Source organism: Mandrillus leucophaeus, unplaced genomic scaffold (genome assembly GCF_000951045.1).
Source record: "Mandrillus leucophaeus isolate KB7577 unplaced genomic scaffold, Mleu.le_1.0 Scaffold968, whole genome shotgun sequence".
NCBI lineage: Eukaryota > Metazoa > Chordata > Mammalia > Primates > Cercopithecidae > Mandrillus > Mandrillus leucophaeus.
Window position 1 is genome coordinate 641,320 of NW_012110563.1, and position 27,169 is coordinate 668,488.

General features: G+C 35.2%; 1 protein-coding gene across 1 annotated transcript in view; it reads left to right on the top strand.

Moving 5' to 3' along the window:
- The window catches only part of HCN1 (hyperpolarization activated cyclic nucleotide gated potassium channel 1), a 382,647-nt gene extending 355,705 nt beyond the window's left edge, over positions 1-26,942 (top strand). The window contains exons 7-8 of the mRNA XM_011970716.1: positions 22,457-22,621; positions 25,788-26,942. Of these exons, the coding sequence (XP_011826106.1) occupies positions 22,457-22,621; positions 25,788-26,677 (1,055 nt within the window). The 3' untranslated portion in view covers positions 26,678-26,942. The remainder of the gene's footprint in view (positions 1-22,456; positions 22,622-25,787) is intronic.
- Positions 26,943-27,169: the final 227 nt, after the last annotated feature.

Sequence of the window (27,169 nt, forward strand, 5' to 3'; positions counted from 1 at the left end):
GTTTCAGCAGATCTATTCATCCTCTGCCACACTCTGGTGTGATTAATGAACTAACATTAATAAAGTACTTTGAGTTCCTTGGATAAAGTTGTGCAAACTATTATTCTGTTGTGTTACTTTCTTTACGGATTATTATAATGCTCCATTGTATTTGTGGAGTCTAGGAGAAAAAAGTGACATAAATGTCTCTGAGAAGGCACACTTCAACAGACTATGCAAGTACAACTGCATGAAAGCACCTAGGGTTCAAAATTTTATTTTTAATATACTTTCATTCTCCACTTACCTTTTTTATTCTGTATTCTTAGCCCAGAGTAAAGTAAGGTGAAGTAATACCATCTTTCTGTATGAACAATAAGTTTTACATTCTGAGGCATTAAGTATACATTTGGAAACAATTTAAAAAATTTTCAGTTTCTAAGTCATATTTTTATCCCAAAGAATAGTTAATATATCCATAGGAAAGATAATGGGCTTTTTATCATTGTGAGGTATTTAGGTTTAAATATTCTTAAGGTTATATTGTATAAATGCCCCCCAAAAATACAGTTTATGAGTAAAGGACTGATCTTAGGAATCTGCTATGTGAACAAGTTGATTTGGAAGGCAATGATGTCCTGCAGTTACTTCCTGTGCTTCATTGCTGGTGGACAGATGGCTGGTTTCTCACTGTGTTCTCATTTCAACTGTATCTCTAGCTTGCTCCTTCCCATGTGGCCTTCCCCCTGTGCTAATAACAGAAGCTTTTTATTCTATGCCCAGGTTTTTCTTACTCTTAAATTTAGACCCTCCCTTCAATTCCAAAGTTCCAAATTGCTAAAATTGTGCAACGGTACCAGGATTCTCTCTACTAAACTATGCACCACATGCAGCTTACAAGTTATGTCTGGGGAACCGAAGCATGATTTAATGCCTGATTCTTTCTTTCTCATAATATTGCAAATTAAATTACCAAATTATGTATTTACAATCAAAACTATAAAAGGATTAGGAGGCAGCATGATGTGGCAGTGTGCTCAACATCCACAGAGCCAGGATCTAGTTTCCTTTCTGTAGATGGGACCTAACATGTAATAGCGAGGGGCTCAGAATTATCATGTGTAAAATGAGATTATTAAGACAGACACTTTCAACAGCCCCTTTCATACCAATGATTCTGTTGGAATGGAACTCTTGAAGGGTGTATTCTTTTTGCCAGGTTGTTTGGCATTAAACATCCAAAATGTCTTCTTGCCTATTCTAGAGTTCACAGTATTTTTAAAGAAAGGCTGCATTTCATTTGTAGTATTATCACTGTGAGTGTTTTCAAGGCAATTTAAAAAGAAATGGAGGTAGGTGAGATTTGTGATGATTCATGCTCTGGTGGTTAAAAAATAACTACCACTGTTTTTCATGGATAGTGAAGGAAAGTAGAAATTGTCAGACCTTGGGCTGTGAAGCTCCTTGAAATGTGGTGGGAGATGAGAGGATACTGGTTAAGAGTGTAAGTTATGAAGCTGCACCCTGAGATGCTGTTGGACCTTGGGAAAGCCACAGATCTTCCCCAAGAATATTTCCAATCTGTAAAACTAAAATAGTGGTAATTCCTACCTCACTAGGTTTGCTTAGAGGATGAAATGATTCAATATTTCTAAAAAACTTAGAACAGTACCTGGCACAGTTTGTGCCATGATGTTAGGCATTAACGTAAGCGAAAGGGCCAGTGTACTATAAAGCAGTAGACACACGTAAAAGACAGTACTGGGGCATTATTGATTCAGGGCTCATGTCAAGTGAATCAACACTGGAAGTCTAATTGTCAATTTGTATTTCTCCTGACTCTATGTTAGTCTTAATCCTATAGCAAAGAAAATGACTCTATATCAATGTGTGTGTGTCAGAGGGTGGGGAAGTAGAGGTGAAATAATTAATCATGACAACTTTTTCAAACTAGAGATAACCTCAACTCTGAAAATTCTAATTTCCTCACTATAAGCAAAATTGAACTATGAGCACACACATAAGAAATCTTACTCTAGGATTTAGTAAAATCCAAATTCTTCAAACAACTAGTTCTTAATGTGCCAGGCATTGTACTAAGTAATTCCATGTATATTATATAACTCAGTTATATTAAAATAACTACAAGAATATATAATCTCTATCATTTTTGGTATGTTTTTCATATGCTTTACAAGTAAAGTGGAAGGCATATATTTGTCAAACACTAAATTATTCATAAACATTTTTGTAAATTTAGAATTAGAGGGAGCTTCTTCATTATCTAATCCTCTTATACAAATGAGGAGCCTGAGAAATTCATGAGCCTAGAGGTTGGTGTGACAGGACTGGGACTTTCACTCACAGGTAACCGCTCTTCCTACAGTAACAGGTAAATTTTCTGAACATTGTTACCAATAATGTTAGTCTGTAACATTTCAGAAAATAAGGATTCTTCCCACTTCTATTGTATTATAAAACACATCACACACACACACACACACACACAGGCACACACACACATGCATACCTTCTAGCCTATTGCTAAATAGTAAGAATTTACTAATTCTAAGCATGCTTCAATTAAGTATGACTGTTCTGACCTATCTATTATCCATGGAGACACTTCTCCGTGGCTGAATTTACTTAGATGGGAAGAATAAAATTGCCAGTCAGAACAGTTCAGCAAAAAAATAATAAAGTGGAAAACGTTTAGTCACTTTAAATTGTGTTTCATCACTAATTTTTCATCACAATAAGGTAAGTATATTAAACTTACCTTATTGGGATGTCCTTTGCAAATTTAAAATGTCAGAAATAATTTTAAAAATCTCTTTGTACCTCATACCATATGTTACAAGAGAAACACATCAACAACATCTTAATGTGTTAATGGTATGCAACAAGTAGTTCCCTTTGCTTGGATATGTGATTGTATCCCAAAGAAATGAATAGAGTCTCAAAAGATGTGTCTAATATTTTCAGTACTAACAAGTCAGTTGATAGTCACTCACAATAATACAGTCATATTGGACATGAGTGAGAAAGATGAAGACTAAAACACATCAGACACTTCATAGAAGTAGCCTTTAAAATCTTAATTGCGTTCATTTTACAATGCAGTGTATTAATTCAGTACATATTTATCCTCTTATTGTAAAGATTCAAAATATGTTAAAAGTTCTTATTTTCTTGAAGTTTATAGGATATTTGTTACTACAGAGCAATCATCAATGCTTCCTGCCTCAAGAAACTAGAAATTTTTTGTCTAATACTTCTTAAATACTGAAATTATTTTTACATAATAATATTCACATTGTGCATGTACTATTATAACCTGGAGAACAGAAGGGATATAATGTTTGCACTTATAATTTCTAATAAGGTATATATTTTTTAAACCATGTAAGTAGGTAAAGATAACATTATTATCATTATTAATTTGCCACTGAGAGAAGACACAAAATAATACTGCCATATCTTGTCTCCTATATCTGTCCCCTTTTTCCTATATAATGAGAAGGAGAATTATCTAAATAAAAATTAATTTCCAGTTTCTGAGAATCTTAGAACCATAGGTTTTTTTAGTTCCTTAACTATGAAGTTCTTTAAAAACTTAAATTTTCCTTTTGTGTATCTCCCCAAACTCTAAAGAAGGTTTATCAGAGAAGATGAGGAACGGATGGCAAACATCTGATGATTTGTTTATTAGATAATCATAAGGTGCTGCAGAACAAATCCTAGATCATTTCTGAATCATTCATGTGTCACAGTTACCATGTTTTTCTATAAATGTAGACCTCTACTTCCTCCATTTCTGCTGGAGGATATGAATGGTTTTAGAAAATAAAACAAAATTCAACATTCCTGCCAGCATTAGTCAATTAAGAGCATCTTTAAGTCAAGACCTTTTTTCATTCGAATCATGAAGAGGACAGAAACTGGTGGTGATTGATCTTGGCTACATTTTTCAGATAACAATCTTGAAATTTTTCTCAGGGACCATGAAAATGAATAAGATGTTAAAATATAAATACCTTTAATAACTCAGGGCTGAAAATAGTAAAAAATGTTTAAGCAAAATACCCTTCCAAATGAGATGTATTGCTTTGAAAGTGTCTAAGTCTATAGGACCCCAGAAATACCTAAGAATAAACCTAGTTCCTACCAGCTTCCAAGTGAGAAGTCTATAATGATATAAAAAGAGTGAAAATGAGAAAAGAAATGGCAGCAGAAGATGTGAAATTGTATTTCCAGCCCAGAGGATAACATTTTAGAAAGATATTTTGAATTTATTGTTCAATTCTTTGCATTAACTATGTGCATTGGCCCACTTGTGCCTAAACAAAATGTTCAAGGCCCTAAGAGTACCCACCTCACTTCTGAGCTGAGTTGTAAAAATTGAACAGTATTTTGTCAAGGAAAAGTTGAGATGGAGATGGCAAATTGAAGGAAAGTGTGACTTGTTTTAAAGAAAGAAATTGTATGGAGCTACTTCTACTCCTTCACCTCAGGAAACTCATTTCTGATGATCTGGAATCTCTCCAGCTCATTCCAAAGTGAAGCATCACCCTAATATGGACTTAGAAAAGTGATTTTAAAGTAGCATTTCCCCCACCATTATGAAATACAAACTTGGGGAAGTTCCACTTAGAGTTTAATAGACTTAGTATTGACCTACATTTTTTTTTCCACTTTAAATAGACCCATCTCTCTTATGATGCATAGGAAGGAGGAAGAAACATATAGAAAAGGGAAATAAATCTCTTGTCCATATCTCCACATTAATGACTGTGACTTCAAATGGTTCTCAGACTTAACAGTTTGATTTGAAGGTCTCTCCTCTTCTGTAAAAAGAAACTGCCATATGGTCTATGTTGTGGTCTTAACATTTACACAACAATTTATTATGCCTGGTTCATAATGAAATACCAGCTCCCGGCTGGGAAATTAAAGCAGTATTCAGCTCCTCTCAGCAAGAAGGCTACAGTTTGATCTATTCTATAAACTGGATTCTGCAGTAGCCAAGGGAAAGAGGGTTGACATAGTTAGAAAACACAGTTGGACTTGTTAAAACAAGCGTTTCAGTGCACAGATGCTAAGTCTCCTTAGAGTTATGCATTGGATCACTTTGCTCCTGCTTAGCTATTAACTAAATATATTTTTGTTTTATTTCCTCTTAATTTTCATCTTTACTGCAGTTTATATAAATGCAATCATTTACCTCAAAGATATTTCAAAAATGTTTGTTAGGAAAGAAAGGGGTTACAGGGTATTAAAATATTCTCCATTTTCAATGAGTGCCATTTTTTTAAACTTTTATTTTCTTTCAGGGGTACCTGTGCAGGTTTGTTACATAGGTAAATTCATGTCATGGGAGTTGGTTGTGCATATTATTTCATCACCCAGGTACCAAGCTTAATACCCAATTGTTATCCTTTCTGCTCCTCTCCCCTACCCTCCATCCTTAAGTAGACCCCAGTATCTGTTCCCTTCTTTGTGTTCATGTGTTCTCATCATTTAGCTTCCATTTATAAGTGATAACATGCCGTATTTGGTTTTCTGTTCCTGCATTAGTTTGCTCAGGATAATAGCCCCCAGCTCCATCCATGTTCCCACAAAAGACATGGTCTCATTCATTTATATGGCTGCATAGTATTCTATGATGTCTGTGTACCACGTTTTCTTTATCCAATCTGTCATTGATAGGAATTTAAGCTGATTCCACATTTTCACTATTGTGAATAGTGCTGCAAACAACATACGCATGCATGTGTCTTTATAGTAGAATGATTTCTATTCCTCTGGGTGTATACACAGTAATGGGATAGCTGGACCCAATGGTAGTTCTGTTTTTAGCTCATTGAGGAGTGGCTGTACTGCTTTCCACAATGGTTGAACTAATTTACACTCCGACCAACAGTGTGTATAAGTGTTTCCTTTTCTCCACAACCTCACCTGCATCTGTTATTTTTTTACTTTTTAATGATAGCCATTCTGACTGGTGTGAGATGGTATCTCATTATGGTTTTGATTTGTATTTCTCTAATGATCAATGATATTGAGCTTTTTTCATATGATTGTTGGCCACATGTATGTCTTCTTTGGAGAAGTGTCTGTTCTTGTCCTTTGCCCACTTTTTAATGGTGTTGTTTGTTTTTCTCTTGTAAATTTGTTTAAGTTCCTTATAGGTGCTGGATATTAGACCTTTGTCAGATATACAGTTTGCAAAAATTTTCTCCCGTTCTGTAGTTCGTCTTTTTACTCTGTTGATAGTTTATTTTGCTGTGCAGAAACTCCTAAGTTTAATTAGATCCCATTTGTCAATTTTTGTTTTTGTTGTAATTGCTTTTGGCATCTTTGTCATGAAATCTTTGCCCATTCGTATATCAAGAATAGTATTTCATAGGTTTGTTTCCAAAGTATAATATAGATTAAAGATAGAAAATGTTTTTCATTTTATACTATTCTCTTTAATAATCTCTGAATATGCTATCAAAAGTATATTTTCATCTTCATCCATGGCAATGTTCATCATAAATTAACATTCATTTGGGGAAAGTGGGAATTTTCTTAGGTCCAGTTCAGATATGGAGGATGCAGTACAAGTTTGTAATTACCTTTACAAAGCTTAATTTTATTTTTATTATTGATGATTTAAAAGATTACAGGTTAAGTGAAGTGATTAAAAAATAGACAAATGTGTCAACTCAACTAATATTTGATTTAGATCAGTAAATGATGATATTTAAGTATGTAGAGGACCTTAAGAATAGGGTTTCTGTAAAGAGAAATCCACACTACACACTGAAGAAAAGAATGACCAAGAGCTTTACTGGAGCTGATTGAAAGAACTACTAGTGAGACCTGTGAGTTATGTTTCCCATAACACAGAATGAAGCAAGTAGCTAGAACTAAGTAGATGCTTGCTGAATTGAAATGGAGTATTTGAGATTGTAATTAGAGATGGTACCAGTTGGAAACATGAAATCGGACCAGGTTATGGGAGGTTTTGAAAGCCAGATTAAGGAATTTGAAATTTATTCCACTGACAGTATCATCCAAATGTGAATTGTCATGAGAAACTAACTCAAGTTTGGGGAAGAATTGTCTTTACCTTGGCTAGGAAAACTAATGTACTATATCTAGCTAGACAGTAAGTTAAAGAATGATTGTTTTTATGACCCAAACTTTCTTTACACTAAATCCACTCACTACACATAATTTGAATTAATACTTCTCAATGTATTTTCAAGATATTGTGTGGCAACACTCTACTCAAGATAACATATAAGAAAGCCAATAACAACAACATATTTTATTTTACATTGATATCGGGAAAACAATTTTTAAAGCCCATTTCTTTTACACATGGAGCACAAATAAAACAATGTTGTCAATGTAACTACAAAGTAACTTTCAATGCTTTACTAAGTGATGTTCTAAAGAAATATTGAAGGAATTTCCATTAAATTTATATACATATCATTATATGGTGAAAAATATATTGCAGAATTTTTTAATGACATATGATAGTCCTATGTGACAGTACTGGACATATTTTTTCAGTTTTCTCTACCAAACTAAATAATCTATGTGCTTTTATACCAGTGTAAAAGTCAATAAAATTTAAACATGTAGCTCAATATGAAAGAATATCTTTGTATGTGAATCTTTTAACATTCCCCTAAACATATACTATAGCTAGCCAAAAAGAAGAGCTCTTGGCAGGGCTCAGTGGCTCATGCCTGTAATCCCAACACTTTGGGAGGCTGAGGCAGGCAGATCACGAGGGCAGGAGATCAAGACCATCCTGGCAAACATGGTGAAACCCCATCTCTACTAAAATACAAAAAAAAAAAAAAGTAGCCGGGCATGGTGGCACGCACGTGTAGTCCCAGCTGCTCAGGAGGCTGAGGCAGGAGAATTGTTTGAACCCAGGAGGCAGAGGTTACAGTGAGACGAGATCATGCCACTGCACTCCAGCCTGGCGACAGAGTGAGACTCCGTCTCAAAAAAAAAAAAAAAAAGAAGAAGAGCTCTTGTATCTTTTTTGTCTGCATGCTCTCAAATACTTTTTTGCCTGCACATATGTATTAGTCTGTTCTTGCCTTCCTATAAGAACACTTCCTGAGACTGGGTAATTTATGAGGAAAAGAAATTTAATTGATTCAAAGTTCTGATGGCTATACAGGAAGCATGGCTGGGGAGGCCTCAGAAAACTTATAACATGGTGAAAGGCGAAGAGAAAATAGGCACATACTATACATGGTGGAGCAGGAGAAAGAGAGAGAAGGGGGAAGTAATACACACAAGCAGAAGTCTTGAGTACTCACTCATTACCACAACAGCAAGGGGGAGATCTGCCCCCATGCTCCCACCAGTCCCCTCCTTCAACACTGAGGATTACATTTCCACATGAGATTTGGTTGGGGACACAGAGCCAAACCATATCAACATACTAACAAAAATCTCCAACTGAATCAAACTTTCTCTGTCATAAACAATTTGCACATGATACTATTTATTAACAATAATTTAAATTTTATTTTTCCTTTTTTTTTTTTTTGCATCTGAATCTAAATGCCACAGATTCTTTAGCAGAAATCTATTTTATCCTGATTAATTAAACTAGTAAACCAACTGGAGTTACCTGACACTTGAATGGAAAAGTAAAATGATGGAATTTTTGAATAGTATTTTAAATGTGTTTAAATAGCTATCTCTCATGAACAAAGTGATTAGCATTTGTTTTACAATGTTCCAAGAAGATTATCCAAAAAAAGACTGCATAATTAAAGCAAATGTCCCAAAGAGTTTATTTATAGATGCTTTGATATCTAAAACATAATTTTAAACTTCTGTTGTAAAGATGATCCAAAATTGTACAAAGACACAAAGCACTAGCATGTTTGGCACCTTAGATTATTAGAGCAGGGTTTATGAAGATAGGAGGCCAAAAATATGTCCTCATGAGCACTCCTGTCGGTCCTTATTGTGGTACTTTCAGTGTAAGGAGTTTGCTATTGGCTTAAAGTAGATTGGGGCCAGGGAGATGAAGCTAAACATTTTACAATGCACAGAACAACTCCAGACACCAAAAAATTATCTGGCCCAAAATGTCAGTAGGGCTGAGATTGAGAAACCCTAGTCTAGAAAGTCTCATTCAGTTTTATTTATTGGAACACAAGTGAAGAAATTAATAATAGTCAAATAGCATTCAGATCATTTCTCTTGGCATTTATTTTGTTTTTCCTCTGAGATTCTTTCAAGTCTTCCTTCATTCTCACTTGACCTCCGAAATTCCAGTTGTCTTTCATCTTTCTGTTTAGGATTTTGCTAATGATAGTGATGATGATGCAAAATAGTAAGTAAAGATACAGCTTGATAAATCAATATTCTAGGACTAGAATATTTTAGTTATATTTTGCTAGTGCTCAACAACAGCAAAATTATTTTTTGTTTTTAGTTGATGCTTTAAAAATTGGCTAGTATCCCTTCTTGAAATACATGAGTAGAATTTTCTTGTCCTGATACAGTATTATAATAAATTGCATATATTTCATGTTTCAAAGCTTAGTTTTAATTATTTTAAGTGTTATAGGTTCTAGAGGACATTTTTGTTTAGACTCCTCAGGAAAGTGAGGAAGTTGAGACACGACCTGCAGATAACTTCTTTACAAAATGTATGCCTGCTTAAAAAATGTTAACACCAGCTAAATATTTGACAATGTTAAGAAATTACTATTAATTTTGGGGGTGTTATAGTGATATTATATTATTTTAAGAATATATTTTAGTGATGCATACTGAAATTTTATCTTTGAAATAATGTCTGCAATTTTTCTCAAAATAATTAGGTGGAAATGTATGAGGTACCAGTGAAACAAGCTATCAGTTGATGATTGTTTAATCTGTGCAATGAACATATGAGAGTTTATTACGGTATTATGTTACACTATTTTACTAATTCATTAGATATACTGTACTAGTATTCTAGTAATATAGTATAGTGTTATTTTATGTGTTTACAATTTTCTGCAATAAAAACATTAACAAAAATATAGGAAAAATATGCCTTTTTGTAGCTTTTATCTTTGTGGAAAGTCATTTATCATCCTTACCCTTCTCAAATATGGAAATAAAATACTGACTTTTTGAATTTCTGGTTATGTGAGGCTTCTTTGAACATGGTTTCAATAGGATGTATCACACTTCAGTTAAGCTTTGAAACAATGAGTGGGTGTCTTTTCTCCTGAATGAAAGCCAGACCCCTCACTGGGTGGATTTCCTGGTGTCCTTTTTATCATGTTGACCAAATGAGTCAGAGAGAATTTATTTTTCAAATATAAAAGATAATATGTGGTTTGGATAAACGGTCGGACTGTTTGACCTAATTCCTCACTTCACTTTGCTTAAAATCACAAGCTAAATAGTGGCTTATATGTCTTTAGTCCGCTGATTTCTATTCTTTCTAGATTTTATTTGCCTATTTGTAAGGAAAAAAATGTATGTAACCAAGGAGTATGCAAATGTTTTTCTGTAAAAGTTCAGAAGTTCAGATAGTTAATATTTAGGCTTTGTGAGCCATATATGATTGTATACCCATCTTTCATTTTTACTTTTATTTTAACAAACCTTTAAAAACATAAGTCCATTTCTTAATTTTAAAAAAATGCAGTTCAATAAGCCAATGTTTGGTTTTGGCTATAGGACTCCAGATCTAACCCCTCTGTTCAAAACAAGCCTCTTTTCCAAATTTAACTCACTCTGAGTAAGATGTATGAGAAAAAACATTCTATAAAATATATTTTTCTTATTATCATCACTTTAATGTATATGCATTCTACTTTTAATGTATATGCATTCTACCTCTATCAATTAAGACATACTACTAACTAAAGTAACTACTCATGTGGATTAGTATTTCTTACCAACCTATACTTAAGCTTATACACAAAATTTTTAAATTCAAAACCTCAGTGGCATTTTTATGATTGTAATTATTACCTTGAATTTGCTCATTAGTAGTCATATAGAATTACGTTTTTTGGAGTGGGAAAAAATCAACAGATATTTACCTCTGTTAGGATTGATTTGTAAGTGTGAATGTTTTCTTGATTGGGCAGTGGTAATAGGATTGCTTTATTTGCCTAATAAATTTTTTCTGTTATCTTGCACAAAGATGGATTCCCATTTGTCCTCTATGAATACTTCAAATTACTGAAAAGTAGAAAATGAAAACTCTATAGGTAGAATATTAGTTTTCTACTTACGTCAAGACCTCTCTGTGGCTACTCATGTACTGAACTTGAAGAACTCATCGTAATCTATCAAGTGAAGGAAATAAAAGAAAAGGTAGAGGCTCTTAACAAAATGGACTGGTATGAACTTCAAGACCTGAAAGAGGTCACAAGTAGAGATGTGTATGAGTCAGGCACTCGGGGGGATGACACAAGTAATGATCAGATTAACTGATGATAGAGTGCATTGTAAGGGAGCACAGTAAGAGATGTGTATGAGTCAGGCACTCAGGGGGATGACACAAGTAAAGATCAGATTAACTGATGATAGAGTGCATTGTAACGGAGCACAGGAAGGAAAGAAGCACGGGAAATCATCTCAGGAGTATTAGAGACAGACTTTATGGCAAGTGAGATTGTCCATCAGGAAACCACAGTGATGCCAGTGGCCCAACACCACTTTGGGGATTTATCATTCTCATAACTCATGCACTCTGACTCTTCTAGCTTATTCATTCTTTACTTTAAATCTCTTCAACAATGGATATGATTAAGTCTATTAGTCACAATCTGATTGAAGCATCCCCATCGAAAGAGTTCTCCAGCCAGATCATCATATGGGCTGCTACCTGAGTTATAGATGACCATCTTTGGAGTAAGCATCAATCCTGGTTGAACCAGTTATCAGAGATTTTTAAAGTCACATGAGAAAAGCTTACCAATTTGTACAAAACACACACACACAAATACTGCTTTCATTTTTTAATAAAGGAATAACTGGATTAATGTGAGAAAGAGTTTCATGAAATTAGATTTTTTTATGCAAAAGTTTTGCTTTATTTGTTCCCAAAACAACTTTTTATCTTATGTTCACTCCCAGGACAGACACAGCCTAGCGTTGTTTTTTGTTGTTGTTGTTTATTTGTTTTTGTTTTTGTTTGTTTTTTGTTTTGTTTCGTTTTATGTTTAGGTTTAAAATTGTGGATGCCTCATCCCCTTTCAAGCTCTGTTGAAGTTTCATTTTACACTGATTATTTAGAGAGACCCCTTCTGTTCTCAGTGCTGCAGCTTTGGATCAATCAATTCCCCAAAATTATTATCAAAACTTCTTCACAATTCTTTACTAAAAACTTCCCTTCCAGTTCATTTGGCAAACTGATTGTAGATAAATATGCCTGTATCATAAAGCAAAAGATTTGAGAGAACAAACTTACCTGTTGGAGAAAGAGAGGCTAAGTGTCTTTCCCATTAATAGCAAGATATGTAGGAGCTAGGACTCTCCACTCTATTCCATGTAAGTTAATTTCTTAAAATAATGTTTTGCACACAAAGTTTTTTTCCTGAAGAGCCCTGCAATAATAGTGTAGATCAAGATTAACTTTCTTATCCATGGAAAAATATTCTCTATGCCTAACCAAATACTTATGATCCTGTCAAACTGCTTTTCCTAAAATTTCATAAAAATTACCTTCCAAACCCTTCTCTGAACCTATGTCATGATACGGTTTCATTCTAATGTCTTCTCTCCCCTCCTGTTCCTTTTCTCTTGTCCTCTTCATCCCCATTGTCTGTGTAGTTTCTACACTTTTTTGAAGTCTAACCAAGACCCTTCATGTCACCAATGATGTACAGAATTACTCTACGATGCATGATATATTATTTGAATTTACATAAAGTCACTAGTAGGTTATTTAGCCTTGGAATTAATGCTCACATCTTTTTGTGTATTATGCTTGAATTTATAATCTCAACACTTTCAGTCAGGGTCAATGTCATATACTTATTTTGTATTCTCCACAGTTGCCGAAGGTGCAGGTTACAGGGAAAATGGTGGTTAACTTGAATTCATGTTATCTTTAATTTCCATTCCTTTTGTTTACCTTTTCCAACTTCTTCTAAATGAGGAACCCTTTTTTAATTATAAATCTGAAAGCTATATGAACTCATTACCCAAAAGAAGCTTATCAGTAGTAATACCTATCCCTTGTTAGAATTGCAGATTCTTTCATCCCACTCCAGACTTACTGAATCCTAACCTGTTTTGCAGTAAGACAACCCAGGTGATTCTTATACATATTAAAGTGTGACAAACACTGCACTAATGAATCCATTCCGAATGAACTGAATTAATTTTTGCATTAAACAAATAGAGGAAATGAGTGTTTAAATGTTTATTTTATCATGTGTGCATGTGGTGTGTGTGTGTGTGAGAGAGAGAGAGAGAGAGAGAGAAAGACAGAGAAAGAGAAAGCATCAAGGGAAATATTTTGGAGACAAATAACCTTTTAGGCTGCAGTCGACTTGCCTCATAAATATCTTGTTAATATATTTCCTGTGGAGACTATTATTTCTGCCATGTGTTTTTTTCATTTTGTAGAAACATATTAAGCCACATAGAAAAACAGGGCTGTCAGGATATTACTTCAAAAACACATTGGAGGTACCTAAGAGCCAAAAATCATTTGATGAATTTTTAAAAGCTGGCTGCATTTTAAAGGCATTTATAATTCAAGGTGTTTGATTAACTTTTGACGAGTTGAGTGTTGCTAGATTTAAAGATCGAAAGGAACAATTTGGAATGGTCTGGTGAATTTTTAAAGACAGAGAGAAGCAGAAAAATTGTGGTTTTACCCTTCTTAGCTTCGATATTTTTGTTATTTTTGTTACAATCACAAAACAGAACCCCTTTAATCTGTTTATGTCACATGGGCTTACATGGGGCTACCCAGGATTGCTTCCTACCCATGTAACATATCTGTAATATCAGCAATATCCATTAGGTATTTTAACTTGCCAAAGACAAGTAGTACAAATATATATTCGATATAAGTTTACAAACAGTCTTATGTAAAGCTGATTTTATGCAAGCTGAAGGAGTTACGATGGAAATGAAAGACAGATAAAGAAGAGGAAAGGGAGAGAAGTTAAGGAGTGGAGAGTGTAAACCTTAATTTCAAAAATTCACATATACAACAAAATCAAACAATCATGTTACAAACATGTTTATGATCAGTAGGAACCAGATGACAGCCTCATATTATAACTTCTGTCAATTGGAGCCAAAGCTTTACAAAAAGATTTGCCTATTTGGAATATTGTGTTCAAATGTGAGCACCTTGTTTTATGAAGAATATTTTTAATCTGATATAAGCCATTTTCAGTTATTGATTGATTCACTTATTCCTTTTTTTTTTTTTTTTTTTCTGAGACAGAGTCACTCCATCACCCAGGCTGTAGTGCAGTGGCGCGATCTTGGCTCACTGCAACCTCTGTATTCTGGGTTCAAATGATTCTGCTGCCTCAGCCTCCCAAGTAGCTGGAATTTCAGGTGCCTGCCAACATACTCACTAATTTTTTGTATTTTTAGTAGAGACAGGGTTTCACCATGTTGACCAGGCTGGTCTTAAACTCCTGACCTCAAGTGATCTGCCCACCTCGGCCTCCCAACATTCCATATTTCTTGAACCAAATAATATATGAGAATGTTTGGTAAGTGATGACATTGCAAATGCGATCATTGCACTTCCTTTTAAAGACCTTATAGTTTAGTATAAAGAATATAAACAAGTAAGTCCAATAATGTGTTGTAGGAACTAAGACTCAAGATGATCAAGATACAGAGGAAGCATAAAGATAAATTCTCCCCGGAACAATTAAGAAAGGGTATTAGTGGATGTGAAACCATCTTCCTCAAGACACAGTCTAAGGAATTTGTATGATTAGTTTATGAACAAATTGTTTACAAGAGGGTGAAAGATGATAGTTATATATCACAAATTTGGAGAGCTACTTGATGTATGAAGCATTACTTTTATTTGCTTCTAGCAGGTACTGTCAAAATCATAAGGAAAAATTATGAGAAGAAAATGAAAAAGGAAGGAAACTAATGTTTTACGAGTGCCCACAATGTGCCAGGCTTGCGGTGGGCTGTTTATAGGCACTGTTGTAGTTAACCACATAACAGCTTTGTCAACAAATAACTTTGCTAACACATAGCTTGTCTGAGGAGTTGCTACTAGGTCAACATTCAGAGGCCCAGGTGATCACTCTAATTTTTATGTTTTAAGAGAGAAGATTTGCTCCAACTTGGAGCTAAGATTTGTTTGACAAAGCAATAACTTTATTTGATCTAAATAACCATAAATAACAGGGCATGAGTAGTAGAAGAGGACACAAATAATTGTGCAATTAGGAATGTATCTGTGTGACTTGAAATGACCAGTTATACCTTTAGTAAAATGAAAAATTGGGTATTCTGGTTATTAGAACATATCTATACATGAATAATACCTTCTTTATAACATCTATATTTAGAAATGTGTTGTATTCAATATCTGTTTCAGAAGATTGTACAAAATGTGAAATGCATTAAAATACTATACTAAAAAATCAATCAAATACTGAAAAATTTGCATCTATTTAATGTTCGATCCTAGTCTAAACTTCTTTTGATTTCTATTAAAATCTATTTGATACCCAGAGTACTTCTACCAGTCAAACATGATATGCAAAATGATTTAAGCCAGACGTTGTCATCTCCTCTGCCATACAGAGGCAGTGTTTTACTAGTTCACTAGTATAAATACAGAAAGTCTACAAAGACAAAAAGAAAGAAAAAAAATGATATTTTCTCCTGCACATTATTATAAAACAGTGAATTAGAAATCTAAATAATTTTTAGGAAATTAATATTTTGATGCACAGCAGAGAATTACTTTTATTTCATGGTATCAGTTACTAACGAAGGAAGCAGCTTTTGTTTAGGTTACTATGAAAAGCTAAGTACAGTTTTGCCCATAAATTCTAGAAGCTCAAGTTAAGCACATTACTTTAGACATTTCTGTCATGAGTTCCTGATTAGCTCTGTGTCACTGCAATGTCAAGTTCAGTTTTAGAGGTCAGGAAAATATTTCTGAGTTGCAAAACATTTGAAGCCATTTGCCCTATCTTACACAAATGACTGTTTACATAGGTGACAGTAATGTCAGGAGGACTTACATGTTTATAATCAGGGCTAGCTAATGCCAGCAAAAATAGCATTAAGAAGTTGATGTATCTCATACCCTAAGGATTATTAAAGGTATACAAATAATGTGCTAGGCCAAATTGAAATTGGAAACAGAGTTGTCTATGTTCCTATGACAGGATGCATTACCAATAGTTTTCATCTTAACTAGGAGAAATAACTACTTAGCCATTCATAAATGCCCTATAAAGAAAACCAGGAAAATTCTACCAAATTAAAATTAATATGCTAAGTCCCCATTACTTTTACAATTTATTATAATATATAAATATGCATCCAGATGAAGGGACCTATTACCCAAGTAAATTTGCACCAAGATTCTTAAAACAGTTACTACACCACTGGGAAGTTCTTAATTGAGCTCTCAGGGAGTATACAAACAAGAAAAAAGCAGAAAAGCTGAAACAGACAGATTCTAGAAAGTATGCCAAGACAATCTTTAAAAAGCTTGCATCTGTAAACTGCACTCAGTTTGTTCTTTGGGAGTCCAATTTTATTTTATTTTGTATTTAACTTTTTTTGCTTCATGAAATCAACATGGGTAAGTTAATTTCTGCCTGATGAGTAAAGGCATGTCTACATTGAAAAAAAATGACCAAATCTTCTAGATAATTTTCTTTATTATAAACATTGCACAAAACCTTAGAGATATATTATGTTCCTAGAAGAAAGTACATAAAATATTTGGCAAGTTCTATTACCATGGGAAGATGCCTAGCAGGGGAACCAATATTATATCATCCAAAACTTAAGAAGATAACTTAGTGTGGGTTTTGTCTTTATTCACTGTAATTGATGTATGCATAAGCATTTTTAAATCATTTTGCCTGGGCTGGAAACTCAATGTAGCAGGCACTATGAGGGATATTATAAGGTAACTGTATGGTTTTTGTCTTTAAAATGTCTTAAACCAGCTAGAGTGATAAACCCATTACTTAGGAAATAGAAATTCAGTAGAATAAAATAAAATGAAATAGTGATAAACTAATACATACATAATTTCTAAGGTACCTATGATAGTATGAGCTACAGATGACTAAATTGTTTTTTTCTCTATATGTCCTTTATTTAAACACCACCCATCCCCACCAAAGACACACATACACACAGACATGGCAAATACACAAAACTGTAACATCTAACAAAGGGTTGTGTTTACTCAATAAGTGGATTTTCAAAATAACTTAATACTGTATCAAGAGAAAATCATTTCACAGAGAAGCACCTGCTCTATGCATATTGAATCTGGACATTCAACTCATGAAATCTAAGCCTCTATGATAAGAAAGTTTACTCTTTTTTCATTGCTAGGGGTGTGCCATTTCTTAATTCTGTTATTCATACTAGAAACAGAGTATGGAGGCTTTAAAAGAAGAGATTATTTTAAGTGTTTCTCATACTTCCCAGTGGCTATTTCTCCTCTCATGAATAACCTTCAGTTGTTCTTTTTCTCACTAAGAAATTATTGAGGACATGCAGCAAGGTAATGGCTGATGAGTTTTGACTTGGTAATGAACAAAGTTGTTTATATAACTTTTGAAGGCACTTTGTTGTGCAAGTCTATATTTAGCCCTTAGTTTCTCCATAGGGGAATATGTCACATTAAGTACAAAGGGAATTTTTGTAGGTGATTAAATCATTTATTTCATCAAGCATGTTGCTATTTGATTCAATTATTCAAGTCAGCTAACTTTAAGCACCTACTATCTATCATGTAGGCACTGGAGATATAAAGATTAATGAGACTTTAGAGATAAAATGTTGAATGAAGTCTAAGTTAGTTACAGAGTTAAGGACAACAAAACTCTAGAGACTTAACTGAGTTTTATACTTCACTGGTAAATAAAGTCCACAGACTATAAATATGTGTCTAATTCTCACAAACAAGAGCAAGTTGACTGAGACTAACACAGGACTCTAAATCCCCAGGTCAATACTACACCAAAAAAAGAATCCCTAAAATAGCCCAAGCAACTCTGTGTGTGTGTGTGTGTGTGTGTGTATGTATGTGTATACCTGAATCAGCAGGAAACCAAACATTACTGCTGCAGACAATGCCCCAAATAGCACTCTACCTCATTTATTGGCAAGAAACACCAAATTAGAATATCAATGTTGATCCCACAAACTACAAAAGGTAAAAAATAAGAACATTATCTTTTTAAGCAAAACGTAATGAAGAGGTAAGATTTACTGAGCAATAACATCTAAGTTTTACTGAGATGGCAATATAGAAAACCTTTGGGTTAAGAGCTCATAACACACATACACATTGCTTCATGTAGACTTTAAACAGTACTTTTAAAGCATCCTCTTTGAATAATTTATTTTCTTACCAATGGTAATATTTAACTGATTCAAGCCATGATTACTTAGTAATGCATACCTATACTGTGTAACATATGATACATATGTTATATATTCATTATATGAGATCATCAGATGACAGGGGCCAGAAAATAATTTGTAAATAATGGTTTAGAAAAAATATGAATAAACTTATATCTATGCTCCAATAAATCTGTTTTTAACATATCTCTAAAATGACTGTGCATACTCAGAATAGCTATATTCTTATTTCTAGTTTTTAAACTTGTTTTTAAACACTAAATATAGTATATAAACACATGCCCTTTGTAAAAATAAATACAAGTAATTTCTAAGCATAAGACAAATACATTTCTTATTTAAGATGATTCCCAGGACATGCCTTTATCTCTTCCTGCTACAGAGACCCAATTAATAATCGTAAAAGAATAAAATACAAACTCAACCACAAAGTAACCTGATGCATGAATTTGTATTTGGGAGCAACCAGGAGATGAGACAGAGGAACATGTTTCTAGAAGACAGAAAATAGGTATGAGTGAAGTGTCAGATAACATGGGTTCTGTAGCCAGCAACCATGGCCCTTTCTTATTAATAAAATCTTGTATGGCTGGCATCATATACTACTTCAGGGATTAAACCAGTATTTACCTAATTCAATGACTAACAGTAGTTGCCGTATTCCGATTTACCAAATATTCAGTTTTAAATCCTTTCTTGCAGCTAAGGCTGGCCACGTGATGCAGTTCTGATAATAAAATGCTAGAGAAAGTAAGTTAAGAAACTGTAGCACAACTTTTGCCTTCACAATAAAAAGAAAGAAATATATGAGGAAAGTCTTTTGCTGTCTCCCTACTTTGGATGCTGTCATGTGAGTATATGAATGTGTGTAGTTGTTGCCATCAACTTGTGATCATGAGAAGAAGACCAAAGAAAACAAAGTATTGCGGGCACAGTGCCTTGGCATCACTGAAGTGCTGAACAAATGCTGGCCTTGCCTACTCCCAAATTTTGTTTTCTAATATAATGACATTAATGTATTGGATAAACCAATGCTATTCAGGTATTTTGTAGCCTGCAGTTAAATGTATGCTGGTGGTTACTGATGAACCTTGAAGGGAAAGCAGAGGGAACATGGAGTATATGTACAAAGAACAGGAGACAAGGAGACAGCAGGTGTCCTGGAAGAATACTAAACAGCCTCTTAGTTAAGAAACAACAGGACCACAGAAGACAGAACAGAAAGTGGGTGACTTATGCTGATGGTAGGTATGAGACATCCCTCCCTCCATGTGGCAGAATAGTCTGTAGCCAACCGTGTATCTGAGGATGGTGGAGGGAAATGTCAGTGGTTCTTTTATAAGGCAATTGAATGAGAGGGAGAACTAGGACAGTTAAGAGAGATGTCAGTGGCCTAAAGTAAAGCCCTCCTCATTCTGGTATTTAGAGAAATATGAGGACAAGCTCCCCACCTATTTACCCTAAAGAAAAACTTTAAATTAACAAATTCTGCAACATTACCAGAGTTTCTTGTCTTTAAATGTGATTGGACATCAATAGATTACCGAAAGAAAACATTCAACGCACCAGAGAAAGACCTAGAAAAAGAGAGAAAACAATGATTCCACAGTAAAGAGAAAGAGTTCAGAAAAGAGAAAATAAATTCAAATAAAAATTTAGTAAGTATAAGGATAAAAAATAAAAACAAAACTAATTTTTCTTTTCACTTTGTATAGCTGTAATATGACATATTTTACACATATAATTCATTAAAGCATACAATTCAAATATCTTTAAGTAAATTTACCAAGTATGAAACCATCGCCACAAATCAGGTTTCAGAATATTTTCATCACCCAAATAAGATTCCTGTGCCCACTTACTGTTAATTCCCTTTTCCATCTTTTGCCGCAGGCAACCACTAACCTGTTATCTGTCTCTGCAGATTTGTATTTTCTGGATATTTTACATAAACGGAATCACACAGTGTGTGGCTTCTCATGTCTTACTTCTTTCATTTAACATTCTACACAAGATTTGAAACTGACACTTAGATTTGTTTGCCATAATATGGCAATCATAAATCATAATAATATGGCATTAGTACTTTAGGAATTTAATTTTGGAGTAGTATTCAAAATGCTTCTTTTAATTACCTTGTTTATATTATAGTAGCAGGTAAATTTCATGGTATGGTAATTTGCTTTAAAATTGACCAAAATAGATTTGTTTTCCTACACACACACACACACACATTCAGGCACAAAAACACGCAAACATGCAGACTCCACAATATTATTTAGCAGGTTTACAACATTACAATCTCGACATGAATGACAGCAGACAGCATAATTGATGGCTTAGGTGACATTTCCTAAAATGCTCTCTATCTTCTCAGACTGGTTCACATGTCCTTCTCTAGTATTCTTGGAGTTTGCATATATGTGACATTGTTCTTACCAGATTGTATTCAAATGAACTCTGTATTAATATAATGCCTCTATTTACTATCAGAATGTCATATGAAAGTAGATATGTTTGATTCATATTTTTAGTTCTAACATCAATCAAGTACATAGTGTCTACAGCATGATTTATTCACAATGTTTGTTAACATAAATAGGACTTCTTTAAATTAGCTCAAGAGTGTGAATTTAGACATTTAATATTATATTTACTGTATTTCCTTTTGTTAGGTGACTAAATTGTAGAAGTACTTCTATCATTTCTTTTTTCAAATTTGTTATTTTGAAGCTAAATGTTTAAATTATTTCCAAATTAAAAATAATCAAAGCCTACGGTAGTTCAAATCGTAATTTTTGGAAAACAAAATGGAAAATTATCTCAATAGCTATATAACTTCAGCTGGCCAATAATGAAATCCAAATTTGCAAATGTTTGTTTACCATATTTTGGAAATCTAAATTTCCGTAAGGAATTACCCTTAAAAGTCATTTAAATAGAGAGTCCCTCTGTACATGTGGAATATAATTTTCTTCATACTGATCTCATTGGGAATATACAAACTACATTAGACATGCCTATAATATATCTAAACCTCTGGTCTAGCTTTGTTTGATCATAGGACTTTCTAAGCCAATGTTTGGACTCATTTTGGCTTCTGTCTAGACTATACCGTCTGCTTTCTGCCTTCCAGAGTTCATAAAATCTTCTTTCTAAATCATCACCCCTTTCTTTTTTCAACTCTTTTGTGGACGGTTTATTCCATTTTCTGCATCTCTTTTGTTTCTTTTTTATTTCTTATTTCAGGGAATTGTAGTGGGAAGGATAAGGTATACTGTGTTTCAGCCTTCCATTTAAACCAAAAGTCTCAACTGATTTTTTGTTTCGTTTTGTTTTTTGTTTTGCTTTGTTTTTTGTTTGTTTGTTTTGACATGGAGTCTCTGTCACCAGGCTGGAGTGCAGTGGCGCAATCTCAGCTCACTGCAACCTCTGCCTCCTGGGTTCAAGTGATTCTCCCGCCTCGGCCTCCCTAGTAGCTGGGACTATAGGCGCCCACCACCACGCCCAGCTAATTTTTGTATTTTTAGTAGAGACAGGGTTTCACCATATTAGCCAGGATGGTCTCGATCTCTTGACCTTGTGATTCACCTGCCTCGGCCTCCCAAAGTGCTAGCATTACAGGTGTGAGCCACCGCAGCCGGCTGTCTCAACTGTTTTTTAAAAAAGAACATTATTTTAAGATTGAGTGTTGTCAGTTGGATACTTTTAATTGTCAGAAGGAATTTGCTGATATAATTAAAAATGCTGCTAATAATTGTTTTTTCACACCATGAGACGTGTCTTAAGTTGTGGGAAGCCTTAATGGCTTTTAAAAGAAAATGATCAAACAAGTCATTCTTCTTTGTTGTTTTTGTAGAGATTTGCCTGCTGACCAAAGGACGTCGTACTGCCAGTGTTCGAGCTGATACATATTGTCGTCTTTACTCACTTTCTGTGGACAATTTCAACGAGGTCCTGGAGGAATATCCAATGATGAGGAGAGCCTTTGAGACAGTTGCCATTGACCGACTAGATCGAATAGGTACTCTAGTTTTCTACCTTCTTTATATAAAATTTAGTTTTAATCTCATGGCATAACATAGGTTTGCAATTATAAGTCCCAAATGCGGCCAGGAGTGGTGACTCATGCCTATGATGACATCACTTTGGGAGGCCAAGGCAGGTGGACCATTTGAGGTCAGGAGTTCGAGACCAGCCTGGCCAACATGGGGAAACCCTGTTTCTACTAAAAATACAAAAATTAACCGGGTGTGGTAGTGTGCGCCTGTAATCCCAGCCACTCAGGAGGCTGAGGCAGGAGAATTGCTTGAGCCTGGGAGGTGGAGGTTGCCGTGAACCAAGATGGTACCACTGCACTCCTGTCTGGGAGAGAGAGTGAAATCTTGTCTCAGAAAAAAGAAAAAAGAAAGTGTCCAACATGCCAGTTTATAGCTTACTTGTTAATTTGTGTAGAAATAGCAATTAGCTGTAGCCATATTTCTTGAGAGATCTGTGTCCCTATCTATCTCTTCTAAGTATTCTAGGTTTATTTATTAATGTCTATTTTTACTAGCTAAACAAACTGATTTCCCAACTGAAGCCAAAACAATTTGAAACTTCAGGTAAAAAGCAATGATAAAAATTCTAGATAGCATTGAACTAGAACGAAAACTATGATAATATGAGTCTATATTGCAAACTAAGTTTTAACACTTTTTTTGTATTTTGGGGTCAACTTTACATTTTATCTATATATTAGGAATTGAAAATTTGCACATTTAAAGTAGTCTCAGCAGAGACATAGTAAAATGTTTGTAATACAGACTCAAGCAGGAAAAAAAAGCCTTGATAGAAATGCCCTACGTAGATGCTTTAGCTCGCAAACATCAACATATTTTAAAGTCTTTTCTGCTACCATATATATATATATATATGCTATTTTTTTTATATATATATATATAAAAAATATACGCCCAGATAATATTTTGTATTTTTAGTAGAGATGGGATTTCACCATGTTGGCCAGGATGGTCTTGATCTCCTGACTTCATCATCCATCCGTCTCAGCCTCCCAAAGTTCTGGGATTACAGACATGAGCCACCCCAGCCTGCAGTTAATTTTTATAACAATATTTACATGAAATGGTTTGTAATCAATACTGGCAATGTGATTTCTAATAAGCACTAAAAAATTGAATTTTTGATCTTTATAAAATTATAAGAGTGTATTAAAAGTTACATTATTTTTCCCAAGATTAAAGATACTTAGATTAAGATATTTTGACTAATCACGTAATCAGAAAGAAACATTATGCTTCTCAGTTTTGTGGCCATTGCATATAGATGTAAGCTGCAGTTAGTTAAGCAAATATGCTAAATAGTATTTATGTTTATTACTAATGTAGGAGATTTTGTTCTTTGGGAAATTAGGACAGTCTGTAAGTAGGGAGAGGTAACTATTTATTCTGGCAGTCATTTAAAATGATTGCATTCCCAGCAGTCAATGAAATTACAACATATATTTATTTTCAAAAATATACTTTGTTACTTTTAATGTGTTACTTTATTTAGCAGTATTGCAAATTGATTCACTTTTCAGTTACCATATTCACTTGCCTATTAGTGTATCAGTGATACCATAGAAAAGTCACTACTTTCCCCTTCTTTCACCAATCTACTATTGATTGTAATCATTATTATGCCAGAGACTGTCTAGTATTGCAAACCACTCAGAAGGTGATGGCAGGAAGAGCTAAAATGTGTTGAGGTATTAGAGGGAGCCTGCAATGCACTATGCCCTTGGTCCTCACAACAACCATTCAGAAGAGGAAAGATCATAAAGTCGGTCTCAATCTTGGCTGCATTTAAGAATTTCCTGGGGAGGCGGGGCGCGTTGGCTCATGCCTGTAATCCCAGCACTTTGGGAGCCCAAGGCGAGTGGATCACAAGGTCATGAGATCAAGACCATCCTGGCTAACAAGGTGAAAGCCCATCTCTATTAAAAATACAAAAAATTAGTGGGGCATGATGGCGGGCGCCTGTAGTCCCAGCTACTCAGGAGGTTGAGACAGGAGAAGGGTGTGAACCCGGGAGGCGGAGCTTGCAGTGAGCCGAGATCCCGCCACTGCAACTCCAGTCTGGGCAACAGAGCGAGATTCCGTCTCAAAAAATTTAAAAAAAAAATAAAAAATAAAAAATAAAAATTAAAAAAAAAATTTTTTTGATAAAAAAATTAAAAAAATAAAAATAAAAATAAAGAATTCCCTGGGGAAATTTGCTCTGGGAAAATGAATTCCCAGAGCCCATGTCTGATTATTTATATTTAATTGGTAGGGAACAAGTGGATGTTAGTATTTTTTAAAGCTCCAGAGATAAGAAAAATATCCAGCTAGGACTGAGAAGGACTGGTGTAGGACCCTGGGTCGAAAGCAAAGGCGGCCCTGATACAGTCCGCCTCAGATTTGCATTTGGGAATCACCTGCGGATCTTAGTAAAATGCAGCATCTGATTCAGCGAATGGGGTCACACCCAGGAGGCTGTTTCTAGCAAGCACCCAGATAAGACAGAAGCAGTTGGTTCATTTTCCATAGCAAGGATGTGCTATCACTTTTTTGTGTGTATGGTCTTTCTCAGCCCTGTTAACCTGCCAACCATGTTTTCTTTGTTTTCTTGGGCACTGTTCTTATTCTTCTCATGTCCTGATATCCTTTCAGGTAAAATGAGATTATGAACACACCTATCTGACAGGGTTGCAGGTTACATAAAATCATCTACCTAAGGTCTTTTGTAGAGAGCCTATCACACAGTAAGTGTTGAAATGTTCTCGCTTATATCTCCATGGTCCTTTCTTGAGAAAGTAACTTTAAAATCAAATGTTGATTCCAAGCCCATCTTATTCCAAAAACCCTTTCTTCCCCCATTCTTCAAGGTGGCCCTCATATTAAATATCTCCTTGTCTTCTGTAAAGTGGCTCTTCCCCATATTACAGGCCGTTCAACTTGAGTAGAAGGTAAGAGTTCCCAGAGAAATACAGGAAGTGTGAAAGGTAGGAGCGACATTGGTATTTGGTGTGTAAAGGTGAGTGACTGGCTTTTTAAACCTCTCCTGCGAAGCACAGCTATACTTTTGTTTTCAGGAGCCACTCTTACTTGGCGTTGTCTTCAGTCATTGGTAGGCTTTCTAAGTTCCTATCTTTCTTTTGCTGACAGGAAAGAAAAATTCAATTCTTCTGCAAAAGTTCCAGAAGGATCTGAACACTGGTGTTTTCAACAATCAGGAGAATGAAATCCTCAAGCAGATTGTGAAACATGACAGGGAGATGGTGCAGGCAATCGCTCCCATCAATTATCCTCAAATGACAACCCTGAATTCCACATCGTCAACTACGACCCCGACCTCCCGCATGAGGACACAATCTCCACCAGTGTACACAGCGACCAGCCTGTCTCACAGCAACCTGCATTCCCCCAGTCCCAGCACACAGACCCCCCAGCCATCAGCCATCCTTTCACCCTGCTCCTACACCACCGCGGTCTGCAGCCCTCCTGTACAGAGCCCTCTGGCCGCTCGAACTTTCCACTATGCCTCCCCCACCGCCTCCCAGCTGTCACTCATGCAACAGCAGCCTCAGCAGCAGGTACAGCAGTCCCAGCCGCCGCAGACTCAGCCACAGCAGCCGTCCCCGCAGCCACAGACACCTGGCAGCTCCACGCCGAAAAACGAAGTGCACAAGAGCACGCAGGCGCTTCACAACACCAACCTGACCCGGGAAGTCAGGCCCCTCTCCGCCTCACAGCCCTCGCTGCCCCATGAGGTGTCCACTCTGATTTCCAGACCTCATCCCACTGTGGGCGAGTCCCTGGCCTCCATCCCTCAACCCGTGACGGCGGTCCCCGGAACGGGCCTTCAGGCAGGGGGCAGGAGCACTGTCCCGCAGCGCGTCACCCTCTTCCGACAGATGTCGTCGGGAGCCATCCCCCCCAACCGAGGAGTCCCTCCAGCACCCCCTCCACCAGCAGCTGCTCTTCCGAGAGAGTCTTCCTCAGTCTTAAACACAGACCCAGACGCAGAAAAGCCACGATTTGCTTCAAATTTATGATCCCTGCTGATTGTCAAAGCAGAAAGAAATACTCTCATAAACTGAGACTATACTCAGATCTTATTTTATTCTATCTCCTGATAGATCCCTCTAGCCTACTATGAAGAGATATTTTAGACAGCTCTGGCCTACACGTGAAGTGTAAAATATATATACATATACTATAAAATATATATCTAAATTCTCAAGAGAGGGTCAAAAGACCTGTTTAGCATTCAGTGTTATATGTCTTCCTTTCTTTAAATCATTAGAGGATTTAAAATGTTGTTGTAAGATTATTTATTTCTAACCTACTTTTACTTAAGTCCTTTGATATGTATATTTCTCTATTTTATGAAGAGTTCTTGGATTCAATGGAAACAAAACTGATCTTTAAAAAGGCAACTCAAATGAGCTAGCAAATAGCACCAATCAAAACTTTCTTTCATTAGCTGTGACTGTGCATCTAAATTGTTAATCATTAATCATGAAGAATTAAATAACAAATCCCAT